Source organism: Polyodon spathula, chromosome 13 (genome assembly GCF_017654505.1).
Source record: "Polyodon spathula isolate WHYD16114869_AA chromosome 13, ASM1765450v1, whole genome shotgun sequence".
Taxonomy (NCBI): Eukaryota; Metazoa; Chordata; class Actinopteri; order Acipenseriformes; family Polyodontidae; genus Polyodon; species Polyodon spathula.
This window is the reverse complement of record NC_054546.1, coordinates 28,423,072-28,440,621: the sequence shown is the minus strand read 5'-3', so window position 1 is coordinate 28,440,621 and position 17,550 is coordinate 28,423,072. Positions and strand designations below refer to the sequence as shown.

At 39.3% G+C, this 17,550-nt stretch overlaps 3 protein-coding genes across 6 annotated transcripts in view; 2 read left to right on the top strand and 1 right to left on the bottom strand.

Annotated features, from left to right (window-relative positions):
* Positions 1-130: 130 nt before the first annotated feature.
* Positions 131-4,003, bottom strand: LOC121325390 (gamma-aminobutyric acid receptor-associated protein-like). Its single transcript, XM_041267839.1, has 5 exons — positions 3,884-4,003; positions 2,798-2,903; positions 2,245-2,323; positions 1,749-1,867; positions 131-1,466 (listed from the first exon to the last, which is right to left on the bottom strand). Exons 2-5 carry the CDS (start codon positions 2,885-2,887, stop codon positions 1,404-1,406), a joined length of 351 nt encoding a protein of 116 aa, XP_041123773.1. The 5' UTR covers positions 2,888-2,903; positions 3,884-4,003; the 3' UTR covers positions 131-1,403.
* A 3,387-nt stretch (positions 4,004-7,390) lies between these two features.
* Positions 7,391-12,319, top strand: LOC121325389 (gamma-aminobutyric acid receptor-associated protein-like 1). The gene is made up of 4 exons (XM_041267838.1): positions 7,391-7,973; positions 10,952-11,030; positions 11,286-11,404; positions 11,882-12,319. Exons 1-4 carry the CDS (start codon positions 7,884-7,886, stop codon positions 11,945-11,947), a joined length of 354 nt encoding a protein of 117 aa, XP_041123772.1. The 5' UTR covers positions 7,391-7,883; the 3' UTR covers positions 11,948-12,319.
* A 1,264-nt stretch (positions 12,320-13,583) lies between these two features.
* Positions 13,584-17,550, top strand: part of LOC121325357 (kell blood group glycoprotein-like) — a 29,280-nt gene continuing 25,313 nt past the window's right edge. For 2 of the 4 annotated variants that reach the window (XM_041267796.1, XM_041267795.1), the window contains exons 1-2: positions 13,584-13,758; positions 16,489-16,654. In XM_041267796.1, the coding sequence (XP_041123730.1) occupies positions 13,708-13,758; positions 16,489-16,654 (217 nt within the window). In that variant the 5' untranslated portion in view covers positions 13,584-13,707. The remainder of the gene's footprint in view (positions 13,759-16,488; positions 16,655-17,550) is intronic. The other 2 variants (XR_005951329.1, XR_005951330.1) reach the window with 2 other exon arrangements.

Below are 17,550 nucleotides of genomic sequence, written 5' to 3'. Positions count from 1 at the left end.
GAGAGAAAGAGAGAGAGAGCTCAATTCACTTTTTCGCTGGGAGAAATATATAAAAAAATAAGGTGATGTTTCATTTAAAGGAGTGCTAAACACAGCCTCTTTAAAATCAAACGCCTGACCTTTTATTACCAAATCTATCTTGTATTCGCACTGGCAGCATTATCACTAACACCTCCTTTCTTTGGTAGAAGATCTTGTGGTTCTTTGCTTGCCTTATATACTTGAATTTGTAAGACAGATCTCAAAGACAGCGTGATAGATGCAAAGTTGCTGCTGCTTCCTGGTACACGATCACTTTCCAAGTGATGTAATAAAAACACACCAATGGGCTCGCTGTAATCAAGACATGTGACCTACAGCTAAAATACCAAGATGCAACAGTTTGCTAGACAGCGTTTTTTTTTTTTTTTTTTTTTGTTTGTTTGTTTGTTTGTTTGTTTTTGAAGGATCTGCTTTTCCGGAATTAAGAAACAAAAAAAAATAGCCTAAAAGATTTTCAGCATAATAGAAGGGGTGAATACTGAGAGGTAAGACAATGTTAAAACAACGGTTAGCACTTCAACCCTGATCATTGTTTAAGAAAGTATACTTTTTAAATAGCTTCACATCACTAATGAAGAGATCTGTCCGGTCCAGTCAAATCAGGTTTTAACTTTTTTTTTTTTTTTTTTTTAATCCCCTTAAGTGGTTGTAATACTTTACATGCTGGGTAGCTACTTTAGTTTTAGTGTTTTGCAGTTTGGTCATGCCAGCATCTTACTGTATACAGAAAAAGCACAGTGAGACTCTAGCCGGCAGTCTTTATATAGAACTCTCCATTGACATGTTTGATCGTTTCTGTAGTTCTACCAGGTTGTATAGTGTTACACTGCATACAGGACAGTAGAGTGAGGTAAAACTGAACGACATACAGTTATGTTGCATGAAGTCATATATGTTTGACTCCAACAAAAGATTTGTTCTAAACTTTCATTTTCAGCTAATTAATGTTTGGTTCAATAAAGGAAATAGGTTACTAGCAGTGTCAGGGTGCAGAACTCAAAAAGGTTCCTAGCCTTCTTCCTCATGCATGAGGTCAAAACTGAACGTTGGGGCCTTTAAGACTGCTGCCCCCTGTATACTGTGTGAAATAATTGGTTGAATCACTTTTTCAGTTTAAAAATACTTTCACAGGAAACTCCCCAGTATTCGGCGTAGGGCTAGTGTGAGTTTCTAACCTTGCTTTAATCAAATAATGCTGCATAATGGGGTGAACTGTGATGTACTATATTGAGAGTACCAGCGATATGGAGAAATGGACTTTATTCATGCAGATTTTCATTTCTTAATTATCTTTACTGGGCACAAATCTGTGAGTTACATCTATTCGCTCTCCCTCTCTCCCTCTTCTGTCTTCTGTCCCTCTATCCATACACACTCTCGTTGCTGTAGGCGAGGTACAGGAAGAAGTCTTCCTCGTGGTGTTCCTGAAAGAGAGAAAAAGAGAGGAGATACTTATCTACTGTTTAGAAACATTACACATGTGGACAATTATTTCAGGATTCAAACAAGTATTTCAATGCATTTTCATTTTGAAGGAGCAGTGACCGAGAAATGCAATATTAATATAATATTACATCACAGGAGTCTACACAGACCTTAAAGACTTGTGTGTGTTTCTCTGTTTGTGTGTGTAGTGTCCCTATATGTGCGTGTCTCTACAAATATCACAGACTTGTGTGCGTCTCATTCCGAGTCTCTATACTGACCTCGTACACTTGTCCCATGGTAGCACTGGAGGGAGGAAGCACATTATTGACAAAGAAGAAGAGAGCCTCTTCAGATCGCAGCTCTATCCTCTTCCGAATCAGGAAACAGAACTGACCCACTGAGACAAGGAGACAGAGCAGGCATTACAGGGTTCATGAAATCACTCCATCTCCAGTCAATTCCACTAGTTGCGCCAGTAGAAATACTAACAGAAGAAACTAGGAGCATTAGTTAACAAATGTTCAGACACCAAGCTTTTACAATGTCTTAAAGCCTGTATTCTTAGTAAAATGAATTCAGCAACGACAACCTGAAATTCTGAAATTGATTCAACCCTGCATGAAGTCCAATACATTGCACTTTCAAAGTAATAAAGCGCAGCTTCCCAGCAGTACAAGGGTGCTGCAGTGGGAATAGGCTCCTTTCTTTTAGTGTTCCCTTCCTTTTAAGCTTACTCATGGAAGAGCATATAATGATCAATAGGGAATGTGTTACCTGTTAAATCGGAAGGCACTAAGTATTTCTTTTTGTCCAATTCTGCAACTCGAGATTTAGGTGCCTTTTCCACTATGATCTAAAGAGATAAAGAGATAATGTATTTGTACCTGACCAGTGCATGAGCTAAGAATTCGTTTTATAGTGTTAATTAAGCCTCTCTGTAATGCCCTGTACACAGGTTAATGCCTGTGTGACCACATTCAAAATATAAGATTACCGTTTACACGGTGAGAAGTGCACACTAGCCTGCACCCAGCCCTAGGTTTCAGAACCCAACTACAGTACAATAATATTTTTTTTAATGATTGGATAAATTGACTTAATCATCCAGAACTGGGTGCAGGCCTAGACTGAGTTTTTAACAATGCTGTAATTAAAAAGAACGGTGCTGTACTGAGCGCACCAGCAATGAGCGTATTGAGCTGAGCGTATTGATAGTGTATTTCACCACAAGAACTGAGTCCGGCTGCAAGCCAGGACAGGGCTGCTCCAATAGAACAGAGGCATTCATTAGATCCTGTATTTGATGGCACAAAACACAAACACTCACTGGGATTTTGTCCGGGTACTTGGCTCGTATTTTCTCCCCCTCTGCTCTCCGCACCTCGAAAGGCAGGCTGCGCTTGTACTGCCAGTTCATTATGGACTTGAGAAAGCTGTGAGAGAGAAATGAGAGGGCGTGGAAGATGAAGAGAGAGAGAGAGAGGGAAAGGAGAGAGGGTATCTTCTTAATCTGTCACAGCTGAAGCAGGTATATTCTGTTCTGTTGGGCTCAGTGACCCACATGTTCTGGCGAGCCGGTTTCAGGGGGAGGAAGCTGGTGTCCCTACAGCTGAAAAGCTACCTTTCCTAAGAGAAGGTAAACAATCTAACAAGTGACAAGGTCGGGTTTCTTTCTGATAAGGTTCTAGATTTGCACTGGATGGCGAAACGTTTTATTTGTCTGTGTCATTTTAATATGACCCATAACACTCAAACGAACATATATTATTGTAATAATGTGAGCGGTATGCATATATAAAACTACTTTTGTACCGCTACATATAGCGGTAGACAAGTCAGGCTGTGCGATTTGTTGACAACATACCAAGTCATATGACACATTCAGCAAAGTAACGGTTCGAATATACACTGACAACATAACGACCCTTTCAGACGCAATCCAACGCGAAAATAAACAACATATTAAATACATCGCGTATGTTTATATAAATATAATTTAAATAAATTATTTTACATGCGGTAAAACATTATGTGATTCAGAATGTGCATAAAATAACAGCATGGACTGTTAATGTAGGTTTGTATGTCGTGTTGGTGTAAGAACTGCATATCAAATAAAGCCTATTTTTTAATCATAATAGTGTCAAGCACAAAACAAATGCTGTTGTAATTTACTGACCACACAACAGATAATAGATAATAATAAAAAAAAAAAAACGTTTCTTTTTTTTTTTTTTTTAAGGGTTTCAATATTGTTAGATGGTTTTGAGTTGAATATCGTTATTATTATTATTTGTACTATCTGATACGTTGAGTACAGAAAAGCGAAAACTAACTGTCTGAATAAAAACAAGTATATAAAACAAAAAAGCGCATAGATACTACGTGCAAATAATAAATAACATTGACTTACCTTTCGATACAACCTAAGCTATGTTGATTTTTTTTTTTTCAGACTCCCAAAATGTCGGACAGCAAAACAACAACAATTTGACACCTATCCCGCCTCCTCTGATGGACTTGATCATTCAATGAGCAGACATTTAGATTGACAAAAACTGGGACCACTCTGAGTGAAATCAATACCGTCTTTTAAACCAATCGCTGTCTTTATTGTCCGGACAGGCGGGATTAATAGGGGCTTGCCTTTCACGTCAGTCTTGGCTCTTAACAGTTAATCAGAAAGGAACACATCCTGAGTGACGTTACCTCTACCCAATCGGAGAAAAAATAAAATATATAGCTATATGTGAGCAAATATATTTCGCGAACCGGATATATAATATATATATATATATATATATATAGATATATATATATATATATATATTATATTATATATATATATATAATATAGGACTTACCCTCGTTATTAAATATATTAATACCCTTGATATAATAGTCACCAAAATTTCCAGAAAAACATGATGACGCACCCTATTACGAATATTTATATAGTATAGATATTAATTTGTAACAATTATAATAATTATGGGGCAGAGTTTTAACAGGAGAAGGTGGGACTACTGGGGCTCAGTGGTTAAAGGTTTTTTTTGTACTACTGCGTGGAGGTCTGCTTCAGGAAAATGTGCAGCAGAGAAAAACATTGCAACACCTGCCATAGCGCCATGAAATGTGCAGCACAGTGTAGTTTACAGTAAGTGCACAGACTACCACACCTGCCAATACTGCGTTTTCAATATATGGGGCTTTCGTAAACTACAATCTGTGTGGCCTGAATTGAAGTGAACACCTAAATAAGACAAAGCCATGCAACTATTCCACTGTGATACGCAGCTCCTTCTAATTGCTTTTAAAAAGGATAAAGGTCAAACGAAAAATAACTACGAGATGCTTCAGGATGAGATTCTGCTCTTGGCCCCGGTGGTTCTATTGTACTGCAGTTGTAGGCGGCTGGTTTGGCAGCAGCCAATGCTTTGTAAAAATGTACACTGGTTGATTTTGCACGACAGCAAAGCATACACTGCGGGTGTTGTTACTTTCATTACACAACAAACTTAAGGTAAAGGCTGAGTTTGGTGCTGCACATTGACCTCATCATCAAAGTACTAGCTATGCATCTAGAACAAGATGAAAAAAAAAAAAAATCAACAAGTCCATCATAAGAAAACGCCAAAATACACAATAACGGTATTGCAAATTCACACACTGTACACTGTGGCGGATCAATAACACATACAGTAACATTTGATTTTGTCAACTATCTTATATTTTAAATTAATATGCTGTGTATACACACGTGTTCAATCAACCTGAATTTCTAAAGCAATGCCGATGCTGAAATTCTAATAGAAACGCATTTCACTATTTGTGTGACTTTTAGACTTCCCTGCAACACTGCAATGTGTGAGTCTGGGAACGTGTCAACTGCATATTTGCTGACTAGTCACAGCATGTCTCTGATATGTAAGTTCATCTCAGCTTTATCTTTAACAATGAAAGATTAATTGAGTCGCTGGTTTTCTGAGCGCCACTAGCTTTTTGTGTTTTTGTGCTCTCCTGCTTACCACAAACACCATTCTTGCTCCCATGTGCCACGTTAAAATTCGTTCTGCGTTGTTTACAAAAAGTATGCATTTTTACAACATTGTTTAGGCATATGTGAGAATATGTTGTTGCCATGAAGCTTGAAATGTACATTAACATTTTAGGTTTTCTTCCGCGGAGAGTTTATCGCTCGCAATGAAATTGTAGGCGGTAAAATATGCGTGTTTGCCTCGCGCACTGGATGTATGTCTGCCATAGGGCTCCCTGGTCCCCAAACCCACGAGGATTGCAGTATCTACAGACCGTTGCAGAAACTAAAGGTTTGCTCACATAAAGGGGTAGATGTAAGGCTATGCGCAAAATTATTTGCGTGTGCAAAACACCCTATGCGGCCTTTGTAAAGAATGGTGTTCACAGGGCGTTCTGCACACGCTATCAAACTTGCGTTTTGCCATCATGACTCCATTAATATTATATGCAATCAAATGAAGAAAAGAGCATGGAATTGAGCTAGATCTCGATATTAACTGGGCGCAAACATTATAATGTGATGTAAGGATTTTGCCTTCACTTGGCAATTGCTGACCCTTCAAAAACTTTACAACCATTGCAGACGTGAGTAACTAAGAGCCATATAAAAGCACACACCTGCAGAGACCTGCCACTGGCTTCAGGATGGCTGCTGTGGTACACTTTCTGATGCAGTGACACTTGGTTCTTGTTGAGGAGAGACAGGAACACGTTCGGAGGAGAAGGGCAAGACGAAGAAGACCCATGGTCACTTTGTTTGGGATGCCGGAGGATCCAGTGCTAAAGCGTTATAATCTCACTATGTAATTAATCTAATAGTTGAATTGAGGGATTAGCTAGACCCCAGCATCAATCTAGGAACAGCTATACCTGCACATGTGAAAGTGCTATGTTCTCTGCACTACTTAGCCTCTGCTTCCATTCAGACCACAGTTGAAATGTCTGGAGGGATAGCCCAATCCACCTTTTCCAGTTAGGCACATTTCTGGATGTCATACTGAAAAGGGCAGGCCAATACACATAATTTCCTAAGAATACCGCATAACTGATGTTGGCTGAGGCTTTATCAAACAACACTGTTTAATGCTGAATGACCTTAAGAGAGCCCTAAGGTCTCTCAGTTCCTTCTCAGAAAAGTTTTTTTTTTTTTTTTCTTGGCCGCTAAACACGATGCGCTCATTGAGACCCTCGTTATCATAGTTTCAGATCATTGTGCGTGTTGAGTAATTTGTATTTTTCTTAAGCTTACATAGGCCGTAGTTCAAAATAATTGTTGGGGGCCGTATTCACAAAGCTGACTTAACTCTACGACCAAAAAAAGGGCTTACGTCGTTTTTGCTGACTTTGTTTTTGCTGACTGGGCAATTCGAATTTTGCATTTATAACAGTAACGTTTTTGGGCAAAATACAGGAGAAAATCTGCCCGGGAGTTGTCTAGGAGAAGTGTCCAAAAAACCAGAGAGTCTCGACAAATAAGGAGTTGACAGGTCTGCATTCTTGTTAATGTTTTTAAACTGCAGAATTTGCTGTAGGCCGCGTTGTGAAGCGGATGTTGCTATTGACGACCTGCCTCACTGCATGGCAGCACACAGAACAAAAATCAAAAGGGTATCTAAAACACTTGAAATAAACTAAACAGTAAACAATTTAAACTAATTTGTCAGTAAAAAAAAAACAGCTTATTATTTAATACAACGTATAATATTTTAAGAGTACCCTATTTTAATGCGACCGCTGTATTTTTTTAAGGCTGCTGATTTGGTTCATTCCAAATTCTCCCGTTATTTTGTTAGCATTGGTTCTGCCCGGTGTCCCCTCCTTTGCAGAGGGTGTTTCTTAGTGACGTCACTGTTGTTTTGTTCTCAAGCACCGCAGTCACTGCGCAATACAGAAAAGCACTGCATCAAAAAAAAAAAAGAACCAAGATAAAAAAAAATACAACATAACCTAAGACATCCAACTAACTGGAACCGTTAGGAGAAAGGGGGATACACCACCTGGGAGTAGGAAAGAGAAACGAAACGGTTGGATAAAAAATTAAGTAAAAAAAAAAAAAAAAAAAAACACTTCTTAAAGATTATAACGTTTCAGCTATTGCGTATAAAAAATAATAATAAAAAAACAAAAATAGCTGCTGTGTTTTTCTAGGTCGGATATTGTACAGGGCAGGAGAACGTATTAGCTCTCGAGTGTTATAGAACGAAGGGCAGATAAACAATAAGAGCTTTGTACAGTATAAAAATGCAATATTAATAATATAAAATAGATATTGTTATTTTGTCATCTTGGGAAATCGTCGGTAAAGGCGTTGCGCAAACGGTTGCTAGCGATTTCATAACACGGCGCAGTATTTTTGAAATACACAGCTAGTCATTATGAAGTTTCTGTACAAAGAAGACCATCCCTTTGAATACAGGAAACGAGAAGGCGAAAAAATTCGTAAGAAGTATCCCGATAGAGTGCCAGTAAGTATTATTATTATTATTATTATTATTATTATTATTATTATTATTATTATTATAGTGGCATATGATTTATATGTTTATTGCCTCGTTTTATCTCTTGATAAACTAGTCGATCTTTATGCGGCTGAGTACCATACCTGTGGTTTACATTCATCCATGTGTACCCAGTTTGTTCCCTCACATCCTCACAATATCAGCTTTCTAGGAGCTTCTTGTAAAATGTTGTCAGTGTACAAAAACACAACAATGTAAACAAAGGGGAATTTAGATCTCCTTTCTGTTCATGTCTCTTTGTTTCCATTTGTGTTTTTCTTTCCTGAGCTGAAACAAAGCTCAGTGTATATACAGTGTTCCTGTCATAACCTCCTGCTCACTGTCTGTCTGTCAGTGGGTCATTCCATACCAACTCAACCAGAGCCGTTGCCAGACAGTCTCAGATTTTGCTAGAAAAATTAACCTGGCCAGCTGAGTTCAGACATTCTATTTTTGTTTTCCCCCTTCAAGCTGTGACCTGGCAAAGGTCAACCTAAAGTGAAAAAGTGACCCTGACCAGAAAAATCACCCAAAGATATTTCTGGATAGATGTTAATGAGATCTGATTTTTTGGCAGATTTTTTTAAGTTCCATTTGTCATGCATTTGAGCATTGCCTATGGCCACTTTGGTGTGGCTAAAGTACCACATACTCCTAACCGATCTGCCGTTATTCTTCAATTTTACATTGTCTGGGGTTAGATCTAGAGCAACAACTGACAGGGTGTGCTTCCAGTGGCACTAGCTTGGAGCTGAGGGGTTATGAACATGTGTGTGGAACCTGTCTGCTCGATTTTGCAGAAAATTGCAGTTTTGTGATCCAAGACTCTGCCCAAGGATTTAATTGGGACAGTTCTCAGGCAACACTCCATCCGTTAGTGTTCTACTTCCGTCAGGACAGTGAACTTAAGCACATGAGCGTTGCAGTGATGAGTAATGAAATGCAACACTCCACGTCGACAATGTATGCATTTCAGAAGGAGGTCATTCCTTTGGTCAGGAAGGAGGTCCTTGACTTGAAACATATACATTACTTTAGTGATGGAGCTGTTAGGCTGTACAAAAATCTCAAAAACTTCACCAACCTTAGCTTTCATCAGCAGGACTTCAGTATCACTGCAGAATGGTATTACTTTGCTACATAATACAGAACAAGTCTGTGTGATGGTGTGGGAGGTACTATTAAGGCAGGAGCAGCATGATTTAGACTTCAAGACAACATCATTCTTACCCCTTACCAGCTGTATGAATGGGCGAAAGGACACGTAACCGGTGTGCAGGTCATTTTCTTCTCAAGAACAGGTTGAAGAGAACCACCCTCTCCTTAATGCCAGCTATTATGACGCCCTAGCCATCACCGGCTCTTAGGAAGCACATCGCTTGTACCCAGTACCCCAGGGAAGATAAAGGTCTCATTTACCAGTTAAAGTACAGAGTTCCATTTGGTGACAATGTTGAAAGGCTCAGTTGTCCAGGAGGGTCATGCTTAGCTGTGTCTACAGGTTGGTGACTGGTGAAGGTGTTGTATGACAATCAAATGTTCCCAGGAGAAGTTGAGAATGTCTCTGATGATGGAACACAAGTGAAGGTTAAGCAGCCTGCCGGACCAAGCACCGTCAAGTGGCCCTTCTATAAGGACAGACTGTTCTATAAATGGAAGAACATTGTGGAGAAAATCTCGGTCCCCATTCCAGTTTACACCCACAATAATTTTAAATTTGATGATTACTGAACTTTGCGATATGTGGTTTCTATAGCAGTTGTTAACCAACCACATTCTGCATGCACCTTTTAAAATGTTTAAGATCCTTTCCTTTTTCCGTAGTTATGTACTTGTTATAAGAACTGAGATTTTTAGTTCGGTTTCAGTTGGAGTGAACGTAAAATTCTAGTGATGCCAGAAGTTGTAACCCCTCAAGTTCCTTAAGTTTACTATGGTAATCTATTTTTTGTGTTTTCTATAAGTGTGTAGATTTTAAAACGCACCTAATTGAGGTTTTTCAAATGTGTCACTGTAACAAAGAGATATAAGTTCCACACACACGTTCATAACCCCTCAGCTCCAAGCTAGTGCCACTGGAAGCACACCCTGTCACTTGTTGCTCTAGATCTAACCCCAGACAATGCAAAATTGAAGAATAACGGCAGATCGGTTAGGACTATGTGCTACTTTAGCCTCATCAAAGTGGCCATAATTAATGTTTGAATGCATGACAAATGCCAAAACCCCCAAATCAGTGGATATCAAAATGTTTTGCTTGACTCTTGTAGATCTCATCAACATCTATCCAAAAGTATGATGTTAATGACCAATGTGGGGACTTGAAGCCAGAAGTATTTCACAAAATTTGGCATAGTGGTCCCTAAGGTTCTTACAGCAATACTAACATTTTAGAACCTGCATCCCCTGCATGGTAAAGGGTTGGGTTGAAGTTTGAATAAAACTCGTCACTTACCCCTCGTCTGACAACTTGCCAAAAGTGAGTTAGGTGCTCCTCATATTTTTTTCTCGAAAGAAAAAAGTTGGCATGGAATATTAACATGAGAATGACAGAAAGGGTGACAGAAAGCTTCAAGGAGGGAGGAAGCTTGTGTGCCTGCCTGCCTGGAGCTAAAACTACCTGAGGGAATGCACACAAACTGGAGAGCCAACACTGTCTGCATTGTTTCTGAGGCAGCCGAGTATGCTGTCTGCAGCTTTAATAGTACAGTGTATGGTTATCTTCAGACAGACAGACAGAGCCCCACAATCCTGTTCAATTTGACACTTCAAAATGATTCCTTCTCAGTATCTGTGTTAGTTTACTACATTCTTCCAGAGTTTAACCTTCTATGTGCACTCCATTAGAAAGAGAAAGAAAGACAGACTCACATTTCAGTTTTTCTGTGGTCTTGTTCTGCATTGTAATTTACAGTAATTCTATTCCTCTATTCTGCCCGCCACAGGTGATTGTGGAAAAAGCGCCAAAAGCCAGGGTTCCGAATCTAGACAAAAGAAAGTACCTCGTGCCATCGGAGCTCACAGGTATGTATGAAAAAAGAGCGCAATACATTTGCTGACTAGTATAGTTGCTCACCACCGCAGGAACTTACTTTATTGGGGGTTTACATGAAGGACCAATACCCCACCCAGACAGTGGTTCTGAATTCATTGGAAATGACTGGAGATTATTTTGAGGTGCCACTGCACTTGTGGGACGGTACGCTTGTCTGTCTGTCTGTCTGTCATGTTTTTATTCTGTTTTTTCTGCTTATCACTCTCTCTTCCCTCCTCTCTCAGTGGGCCAGTTCTATTTCCTCATTCGGAAGAGGATTCACCTGCGTCCTGAAGATGCTCTCTTCTTCTTCATCAACAACACCATCCCCCCGACCAGCGCAACCATGGGCCTTCTGTACCAGGTGAATCCACACTGCCTGCCTGCCTGTCTGTCTGTGTGTTTCTCTGAGTTTGTGCCTCTGCTTGTCTGTCTGTCTGTGTGTTTCTCTGAGTGTGTGCCTCCTCTTGTCTGTTTGCTTATGTTTCTATTTGTGTATCTGGGAGTGTCATTATGATTGTATGTATGAATGTATGTCTCTGTCTGTGTGTGTTCTCTGAATGTTTGTCTCTGCGTGTGTCTGCCAGTGTTCGTGTGTGTGTGTGTCTGTGTGTTTTTGTTTCTGTCTGTATGTCTGGGAGTGTGTGTCTCCATGTGTCTATCCATCTATGTGTGTGTTTGTATGAATGTCTGTATCTTTGTGTGTCCGTGCTTGTAAGTCTGTAGGGGTGTGTCTGTGTATCTATGAGTACTGATTGAGTTTGTCCTCTGGGCTCTGTTGAAGCTCTGAATTAGAGCATTCACATTGATCTTGTCTTTCTTTCTATCTCTCTTATTGCAGGAAAATCATGAAGAAGATTTTTTCCTCTATGTAGCGTACAGTGATGAGAGTGTGTATGGACTGTGAGAGAAGGAGAGGAAGAGGTGAAGAGAGGGAGAGAACTGGGGGTGTGGGAGAGAATGGGTAAGAAGAGGGATGGGAAGAGGTAAAAAGAAGAGAGGGAGAAGAGCAAGAGAAGGGAGTGGAGAGCAGATAAGCTAGTAGGGAGGGAAGGTGATAGAATGGAGAGGAGGAGGGGATAGAGGAACAACAAGGAAAGGAAGGGGTAAAGAAGGATTGAGATATCCCTCGATGTTCTGAGTGTGTGTGGAATTGTAAAAATATTTATTCCTAAAGAGATAGCTGCTTTGTTTCTGTCTGATCTGTTGAAACAGGATTTCTGTTAAATTCTTTTCAGTTCTGTTGATTTTGTGCAATAAATGAGTGATGACCATGCAAGCATGTCTGATTTTTACTCTGTGTCATTGTATCGTTTAATTCTTACTGAAGACATGAACATAAGTGCAATATCTGTCCGAGTTCTTGGAAGCAGACTGATCCATAACTTTCATCTCTCTCTCTGCTGTGAGACCACCTGGGTTTGAATATCCCCCCTTTAGGTTTTAAAAAACTGAATCCTAACTTGCACAGGACATTCTTTAGCACACGATATTGAGTGCGTCAGAACTTGGGGATAATATGGAAGAGGTTTGCCTGTCTGTATTTCTGTCCGTCTGTCTGGCATGTTTAGCATTTCTCATACATCCAGTGAACTTTTTTTTTTCAATTTGTGATGAAACTTGGTCAGGACATTCTCCAGCACAAGTTACTGAGAATATCACAGAGTTGCATGGAGTCTGTCTGTTTGTCTCTCTGTGTATCCACTTCTCTGTAAGCACGTACAGTTAGCACGTATCTTGACAGATAAGAGCACTTCACTTGGCTACTCTCCCCAGATAGCAGAGCATAGGGCTGTACTGGGAAAGATAAGCTTGAGTTGCGTCATAGAAAACTGACAAAAAAAGTGCCTAGCTTAAAACAAACAAAAAAAGAAAGGTACAGGAATATACTGAGGTCAGAGCTTCAGGCACATCCATTCGCTTCCCTTTCTGAAAAAAATCACATCTTTACCAGACTTTTACTTTTTATTCCCTAGAAATTGGCGGTTGATGCGATTCAGAGAGATTCCCCTGCAGTGCTGTAAAATGCTCTAATAAAAACCCAGCTGTGGCTCCCCTTATTAAAGTTTTCTAGTGCCACAGTATTTCTGGCAGTTTTACCATGCTCTTCCCATGGTTATACTGTACATTTACCATAGTTTAATGCCGGTTTTCTTGTTTATTAATATGCTTTACTATACCTCTATTATTTACAATGCTTACCTATGCTTTACTGTACCTCTTTTTTTACAATGTGCACATATGCTTTCAATGGGCTTTATTACACTTTGCTGTGCTTTAACTATGGGACACTTTTCTAAGAGTTATTAGGGTATAGGCTCTTGCTCTTGTTTTCTTCCTTGGCTTTTACTGTGTGAGGTGCTCAGATCTCCTGTGCTGTACATGATTTGGAAGCACGCACAGTGTCTCAGGCTTGGCAGGGCTTCTATTAAGAAGTTAAAGGGGGTGGGATAGCATGGGGAAGAGGAAGGGGAAAGGGAAGCAGAAATACCCCCAATGAACCTGCGTCACTGTGTTTGTAAGAACAGTGCCGTTGGTGTTGAGAGAGGAATGCAGGTTTGTGATAAGCAAGACTGACGCCAGAGTGGAAACTACAGAGAGGGACACAGTGTCACATAAGAACCAGAGCATCAGACTACCTCCAAACACCACAGGAACTGGATATGTATGGAGGAGAGCTGTCATTATAGAATGGAGGACGGCAGGACTGTCCAGCAGGTAAATGGTTAATTCAACTGTCTTTTTCAAATTAGACAAATGTGTGTCAAAATGATACAAATTATAATTAAGTAATTTAGGAATGACTACCTGAAAATTGATTCTGTCAAAAATATGAATTCCAGCATACGTATTCATATATATATATTTATCTTTAAAATCTTATTAGCGAATGGTTTTTACCAGAATTTGCTGGGAGAGCCAAGAAGTGTCCCTCTCTTTCATGCAAGTGTTTAGAATGACGACACAGGCTGGTCAGCACTCCTGCATATACTGTGTGAAATGCATCACTTTGCTGCTGCATCAGTCAAGGCCCTTATAAAAGTTTACTACTGTGTTTTTGCAGTTTCTGTACATTTACCATAGTTTACCCTTATTTGCCATGCTTATCAGTAAGCTTTACCATAGCTATGCTGTATTTTATTATGCTTACTTATGCTTTATTGTGCTTTCAATGTGATTTTGTTAAGATATAAAATAGCATAATGCTAATGATAATACCATAAAATGTACACAGAGATGTGTGTGTGTGTGTGTGGCCGTGGCCGGACAGAGATGGTTCAGTGTGAAGATGTTGCGAAGCCTGAGTGCTAAGTAAGAGAGATAAGTTTAGAGAGAAGAGCAGAGAGCAGCAGGTTTTGCTCTCTGTGTTAAAGCACCAGGATAGCAAAGCTTGGGTGCTGTGTTTATTTAGACCCTTGTTTTGTTCCTGTTTTGTTTGTTTATTTTGTAAATAAGAAAAGTGTGTGGAAGCACTTAACTACATCTCCTGCCTCTGGTTTTGCTATTCCTGTCGTTGTCCAGCCTTGACCGCATGCCACTCTACCACATATGGTGGTGGTGGGCGTGGGATAGCAAACCCAGAGGCAGAAATTGCAGTTTAGCACTCTTGTGCTGTTCTGTCTCCATTTATAGGGTGTGCCCGGGGGTTAACTGACAATCAACCAATCAGGTAATTGATTGATTACGAGCCACATTCCACACTCTAATTTACAATTGTATGGCTTTGCAAACGGTGGCCATCTTGGCCCCAGGCTGTTCTTCTTGAGCCAAGGTGGCTGCCAGCCACCAAACACACACACACACACCCATGTGCAGAGCCTTATAACCGTTCTACTCAATTGGATTCAATTGGAGTTAAAGAAAAGAAAAGATGGTGCGTTTGGAATTCAGTTTCGGTTTTACTTCACATGAAAGTATCCACTTTAACCGTGTTCAGTAAAGGAAAAAACAACTAAACAAGAAAGCAAGGGGTTGATAGTTTTTTTCTCCAAAGCCAGTCTGTGTTTGTGTGTGAGTTGTTTTTCTTTATTTTTTTTCTTTATTTTTTTTTTTCTTTTTTTTTTATTGTTGTTGCTTTTGTCTTGGGTTAACACACACTGTTAACACAAAAACTGTTGGATTACTTTGGTGTAGACTACGAAAGCACGGTAAGAATTGTTGCAGTCATTCATTGTATAGCACATGCAGTACTGTACTGTGGTGTTTTAGACACTCTGCTGTACCTGACATTGTTCATGTATAATGTCCTGATGTTAATAAAGCAACTACAATGTAGTATTGATGACTCCCCTCTGAGATATTATATTTTCACATGTCACATGGACCCCTGGAACTAATTAAAACGGGTGTGACAGGCTCTCCTGTACCTGACGAATGGTTTTATGAACAGAGAAGTGATTACAGTGAAGCTGGAATCACGCTGGGTGTAGATAAAGCATAGCTGGAGTCTGATGTTCGATACGAGGGAGAATAAAAGACGGCTACACTCTGCAGTGCTAGATACCTTGTCTGTACTGCTTGCTGTTTGTCTAAGCAGATGCATTGAGTTCAATCAACAAAATAACACTCACAGCTAACACCTCATTACACTTCGCGATGCTGTTACTGTGGTGAACTCTTATTAGCTAATCAGAGGGAAGTTTTATATTCAGAAATGCTTTTGCATGAAGCTCACATGAATGTATTGGAATACTGATCCCTTTTCTCTCCTCCAGGCAGATCTGTTAACATTATTAATGGGATTCCTTTTATTCTGATGAGACACACTTGTTTTTTCAGTTCTTCTTATCAGATTTCTTTTAAGTTAATTCAGGATCTGTTCTATTTCAATACATCATAGATGAACAGCTGCATCCTGGCACCTGTGATGTTGGTTACATGGTCTGATTGTAGCTCGAACACTGGAGTGAGTTTGACCTACGACACAACAGGAAGTGATTAGATACCAGGAAGCAGCAGCTGCAGCTATAGCATTGTCTGAGATGTATTCCAAATGTACTGTAAACGTATTCCAAATTTATTCCAATATTTCAAACTGAAGTACCAAATACTAACAAATTATAAAATACAAGCAAAGTGATGTAGCTGTGCTGGCCCTGTGGGCGCAAAGTGAGTAAATTAAACTACATTTTCATTTTGCATGTACCTCAAACTGTGTGGTCTAGCTTCCCTTATAAATTGTGTTTTTTTCCCATTGTAAAAGCATAGCAAGTGTAATAAAGTTCAGTGAGGTATGGTAAACTATGGTAAATGCATAGCATAAGCATGGGAAAAGCATGGGAGAAGCTGCATAAATACTGTTCAAAAATATTGTGATAAACTTTCATAAAGGTTAACTGAAATGACATTTTCAACTTAAAAAACTGAAAGTTTCAATTCTAGTCCATTATTGCTGTTTGTTCTCTTGCTGTCCCCTGTGTGATTGACTCGTGTCGTCTCTGGCTGCAGTTATCATGTGTTCAGGACCAGCCTGTCTCTTCTGGGTCCAACGGATCAAGGCCAGGGCTCCGGATCCGTGTGAAGTGGGTCACTGTGGTTCTGATTGGGGTCTTGATCCTGGGAGTCTCTGCCTGGCTCCTCGTTGTGTTCCTCTGCTCACAGCCTGCTGAGACAGGTCAGAACCAATCTTCTTAACACAGCTCAATTCAGAAATACTCAAAGAAACAAGTGCAATTATCAGCCACGTCCTCATAGGAACCTATTAGAAACAGCTACACTTATAATGTCACTGAGAGTGTAGATCTCAATTACACTTATAATGTCACTGAGAGTGTAGATCTCACATTCAGTGTCAATGACAAAGCATTCGAAACATTTAAAACACAACAGGTTCTATAAAAACAGATTAAGTGTGTTAATATTTAGATTTGTTGATTTATAATCTGTTTCTAAGTGTTCGGTTGCTCCCTCTTATCAAGTTGAGTGTGCTTTCATTTGCATGCTTTGTGTGATACAAGAATGAAACCCACTCTCAACTTGACAATCGTTTCATATAAAAGTCTTTCTCAATTTCACCCTGAACTCCAAAAGGTATAACCCTTCTTCTGTTTCTGATTGCAGCAGTTGTATAGAAGGATATAATATATATATATATATATATATATATATATATATATATATATATATATATATATATATATATATATATATATATATATATATATACAGTGCCTTGCAAAAGTATTCAGACCCCTGACCAATTCTTTCATATTACTGAATTACAAATGGTACATTGGAATTTCGTTCTGTTCGATATTTTATTTTAAAACACTTAAACTCAAAATCAATTATTGTAAGGTGAAATTGGTTTTATGTTGGGAAATATTTTTAAGAAAAATAAAAAACTGAAATATCTTGCTTGCATAAGTATTCAACCCCCACACATTAATATTTGGTAGAGCCACCTTTCACTGCAATAATAGCTTTAAGTCTTTTGGGGTAAGTATGTACCAGCTTTGCACACAGTGTCGGAGTGATTTTGGCCCATTCTTCTTGGCAGATTTGCTCCAG

Bases quoted from the DNA above. Each gene is read 5' to 3' on its own strand.
- LOC121325390 (XM_041267839.1), bottom strand. From the start codon at position 2,887: ATGAACTGGCAGTACAAGCGCAGCCTGCCTTTCGAGGTGCGGAGAGCA. The intron at 2,324-2,797 runs GTGAGTGTTTGT...TTATCTCTTTAG, and splicing joins AGTACCCGGACAAAATCCCA to ATCATAGTGGAAAAGGCACC. The intron at 1,467-1,748 runs GTCAGTATAGAG...TCTCTCTTTCAG, and splicing joins CCATGGGACAAGTGTACGAG to GAACACCACGAGGAAGACTT.
- LOC121325389 (XM_041267838.1), top strand. From the start codon at position 7,884: ATGAAGTTTCTGTACAAAGAAGACCATCCCTTTGAATACAGGAAACGA. The intron at 7,974-10,951 runs GTAAGTATTATT...TGCCCGCCACAG, and splicing joins AGTATCCCGATAGAGTGCCA to GTGATTGTGGAAAAAGCGCC. The intron at 11,031-11,285 runs GTATGTATGAAA...CTCCTCTCTCAG, and splicing joins CGTGCCATCGGAGCTCACAG to TGGGCCAGTTCTATTTCCTC.